We start from the raw sequence: 3,724 nt of genomic DNA on the forward strand, positions 1-3,724 counted from the left end.
TGCTCAAAACTACCCTGCTTTACCAGGAGACACAGCTCTACTTCTTGATTTTTTGGTGATTAACTGGAGATAAGAGTCTCACTAGTTTTCCTGCCCCAACTAGCTTCAAACCATAACCCTCAGCTCTCAGCCTCCTGAGTAGCTAGATCACAGATGGGAGCCACCATCACCTGACAGGAAAAGTTTAAGAGAAAACTGAAGTACAAGGTGTTGTGATACACACCTATAATCCCAGAACTAGAGAGATTGGGATTGGAAAACTGCAAATGTGAGGCCAGCCTGAATCCTACACAGCAGGACCCTGTCTCAAAAATCAAAAAGAAGCCAGTGGCTCACATCTGTAATCCTAACTACTTGGGAGGCTGACATTGGAAGGACGGTGGTTTGAGGCCAATCTGGGTAGAAGAGTTCAAGACTCAAGGAAATGCTGGACATGGTGGCTCATCTGTCACCTTAGGCACACAGGAAGCCTCATGTGGGTGGCTCACACCTGGGCAGGAAGTAAGACCTTCCTTATCCCCAACCTAACAGGTAAACCTCAGGGCTGGAGCTGTGGCTCAGCGGCAAGAGCACCTCACCAAGCAGGTTTGAAGCCCTGAGTTCAGATAGTTGCAATTTAAGAAAAAGTTTTAAGGACTGGAGCAGTATGTAACTCATGGTAGAACACCAGCCATGAGTAGAAAAGGCCAAAAGAAAAGCCCAAGGCCCTGAGTTCAAGTCCCAGTACAAACACACACAAAGAAAACATTTTAAGGCTAAAGGTATGTCTCAAGCAGTAGAGCACCAGCTGCAAAAGCACAAGGCCCTCAGCTCGAACTCCAGTCTGGCAAAAACAAAACAAAACCCACCTCAAACCTACACACATTGCCAAAGGGCCCCTGAAGAAGGGAAAAGCCACTAAATCTTGTGAACGTGGGGAGCTTTATGCAGAATGCATGTTCACTAGGTTCCCAGCAAAGTCTATGCATCCTTTCTGTGCAGAAAACCATTTCTACTTGTAACTCCACCCTGTGATCAGTGGCACGCTCAGCCGTACTCACCCTTCTTCTGAATGAAGATCCGGAGCAGCGGATTGGCGGTGGAAACAGCCTTGTGGTAGTTGTCGTCGTTGTTGATGGGCAGCAGGTCTCCGTGGATGTCTGCGTAGCCCACCAGGACCTCGACGTTGGGGATTTTGTGGACGTGCTGCAGCAGCCCATAAAACTCCTCAAATCTCCCTGGCTTTGACCTTTCCAGGGAGAAGCGCCGGAACTCAGCACCAAACTGCAAAGACAACAAGCACACGTGAAGTAACAGAGGGACCCAACTAGGAAACGCGCAGGTCAAACAAAAACAAAGAACTTGGAAAAAATTATATTAAGTGAAGTAAGTCAGGCCCAAAGAAACATAGGTCCCATGGTTTCCCTTATTTGCAATATCTAGTATATGTATGAGTCAAGCGGAAAAGGTCAGATAATGTGATGTCAGGAAAGTGAACCCTTAGATATGTATTTTAATGTTTTTTTCTTTCATGCATGTGTTTCTAACGCATTTATAAGATTATCTCTTTGTTGCTTTGTATGTCCCTCCCCCACAGTATAACCCCTGCTTTCACTATATTTGATGTCTTGTGGAGGAGATAACTTGTGGAGGTGATAACTTGTGGAGGAGATGGGGAAAACCAGTTGTTTAAGGATACAGGTGGACCTGTTGCAACAATGAGAAGTACAAGTTGTCATGTCCAAAACGAGCTTTACAACGTTGGTGGGGGGGGAGAAGGACTGGGATTGGGGGGGAGGGGGGAGGCTGTGGTGGAACCCAACCCGCCATCTATCCCAGCTGCTGAGGCTGAGAGTTCAAGGTCAACCTGGGCAATATAGTAAGCCATCTGAAAACTCCAAAAGAAAAGGAAAAAGTCGGCTGCCAGAGAAGAAAAGGCAGAATGGCGTGAGAATGGGTCTCCCTCTGCCCCGCCGTGGCTCCCACGGGAAGGGCATCTGCCCAGGCACCGGCTCAGCTGGACCCCAGGAGCTCAGGTCCCCCGGGGACCTGTCCTACAGGGACTCAGCTCAAAGCCTGACTGGAGCCTAAGCTGACAGCAATATTCTCCCCACGGTGGTCATGGCGGAGGAAACATGACGCCCAGGTCTTCAGTCTGACCACTAGCCTGAGCACTTCCATCTCTTCTCCCATGTTCTCATGGGATGTGGCAAGAATCAGAGCAGGCTTCCAGAACAGACTCTGCTGGGCAGCAGGGGCTACTCAGCAGGGTGTATCATCTAAGACCTAGGTCTGGAGATAAGCACTGTTTTCCCCATGGAAATACAAAATGATAAGCGTCTAAATACATTGTACATACGTGTGCTACAACTATCCTGAAATTCATGCAATAAGTGTTTTATGTGCCGACCTGGGCACTGGAGGTGCATGCCTGTAATCCTAGCTACTCAGGAGCTGAGATCTGAGGATCGCAGTTCAAAGCCAGTCTGGACAGAAAAGTCCCCATGACACTCTTTTTTTTTTTTTTGGGGGGGGCCTAGGCGCTGTCCCTCAGCTCTTCAGCGGAAGGATAGCACTCTACCACTTGAGCCACAGTGCCACTTCCGGCTTTTTTCTTTATGTGGTGCTGAGGAATCGAACCCAGGGCCTCAGCCATGCAAGGCAAGCGCTCTACCACTGAGCCACCTCCCCAGCCCCGCCCTAGGGCACTCTGATCACCAACTAAGCACTCAAAAAAAAAAAAATCCCCCGGAAATGTCCCTGTGGTTCAAGGGGTGGAGCACTAGCCTTGAGCACAAAGAGGCTGAGTTCAAGCCCAAGTGTTTATGTGCTTGGCCCAGGGCTAGACCCCAGAACCCAAAAGGCTCAGCTCTGCTTTATTAGCTTCCCAATTAGTGGGTGAAGAGAATAATCACTTCAGGAATCCTGCAGATAGGGAGGCAGCCCTCGGCAGCCAGCGGTGGTCAGGGCGCAGTCTCCAGCCTGCCCTACACCTCAGCTCTCCCAGGGCCGATCAGGAAGTGGCTGTCTTCAGCACCAGCACGGATTTATCCCTCACTGTGGGACTGGCATGGTATTTCCTCCACTGGGTTTGGAAACTTAAGAAGGCTGAAGCAGTCTCCTTCAAGTGTCCCATTCACCTAAGTTTGGGACACCATAGGTCACTTTAACTGCCCCCTAGGGATCACTGTGAAAACCAGCACCCGAAAGGCTCAGTTATATAGCCAGGGTGCGGCTACTGGCAGAGGCTTGCCTACCGTGTTACAGGCCCTGGGTTCTGTCAGGACACCCAAGGAAAACAAAACCAAAAAACCCAGGTCCTCTGTGTTTTGTCCAGAACCAGTGGCTCATGCTTATAATCCTAGCTGAGATCTAGAGAACCTAGGTTTGAGACCAGCCTGGACAGAAAAGGCCATTAGTGAAAAGTTTTTTTTTGTTGTTGTTGTTTTTAAGGCTCAGTTGGGCACCAATGGCTCAGCGGAAGAGCTGAGGGGCAGCTCAGGGGTCTGAGTTCATGTCCCATGACTAACCAAATAAAGCAGGGCTGCCTGGCACCGGGGGCTCAGGCCTGTGATCCTAGCTACTCAGGAGGCTGAGATCTGAGGATCGCAGTTCAAAGCCAGCCAGGGCAGGAAAGTCCATGAGACTCTTTTTTTTTTTTGGGGGGGGGTGTCTGGTCATGGGGCCTGAACTCTGGGCCTGGGCGCTGTCCCTCAGCTCTTCAGCTCAAGGCTAGCGCTCTACC

General features: G+C 50.0%; 1 protein-coding gene across 1 annotated transcript in view; it reads right to left on the reverse strand.

Moving 5' to 3' along the window:
- The window catches only part of Pard6b (par-6 family cell polarity regulator beta), a 60,100-nt gene that overhangs the window by 11,357 nt on the left and 45,019 nt on the right, over positions 1–3,724 (reverse strand). Inside the window, exon 3 of the mRNA XM_013024305.1 lies at positions 1,041–1,306. Within this exon, the coding sequence (XP_012879759.1) occupies positions 1,041–1,306 (266 nt within the window). The remainder of the gene's footprint in view (positions 1–1,040; positions 1,307–3,724) is intronic.

Source organism: Dipodomys ordii, unplaced genomic scaffold (assembly GCF_000151885.1).
Source record: "Dipodomys ordii isolate 6190 unplaced genomic scaffold, Dord_2.0 Scaffold75, whole genome shotgun sequence".
Lineage (NCBI taxonomy): Eukaryota > Metazoa > Chordata > Mammalia > Rodentia > Heteromyidae > Dipodomys > Dipodomys ordii.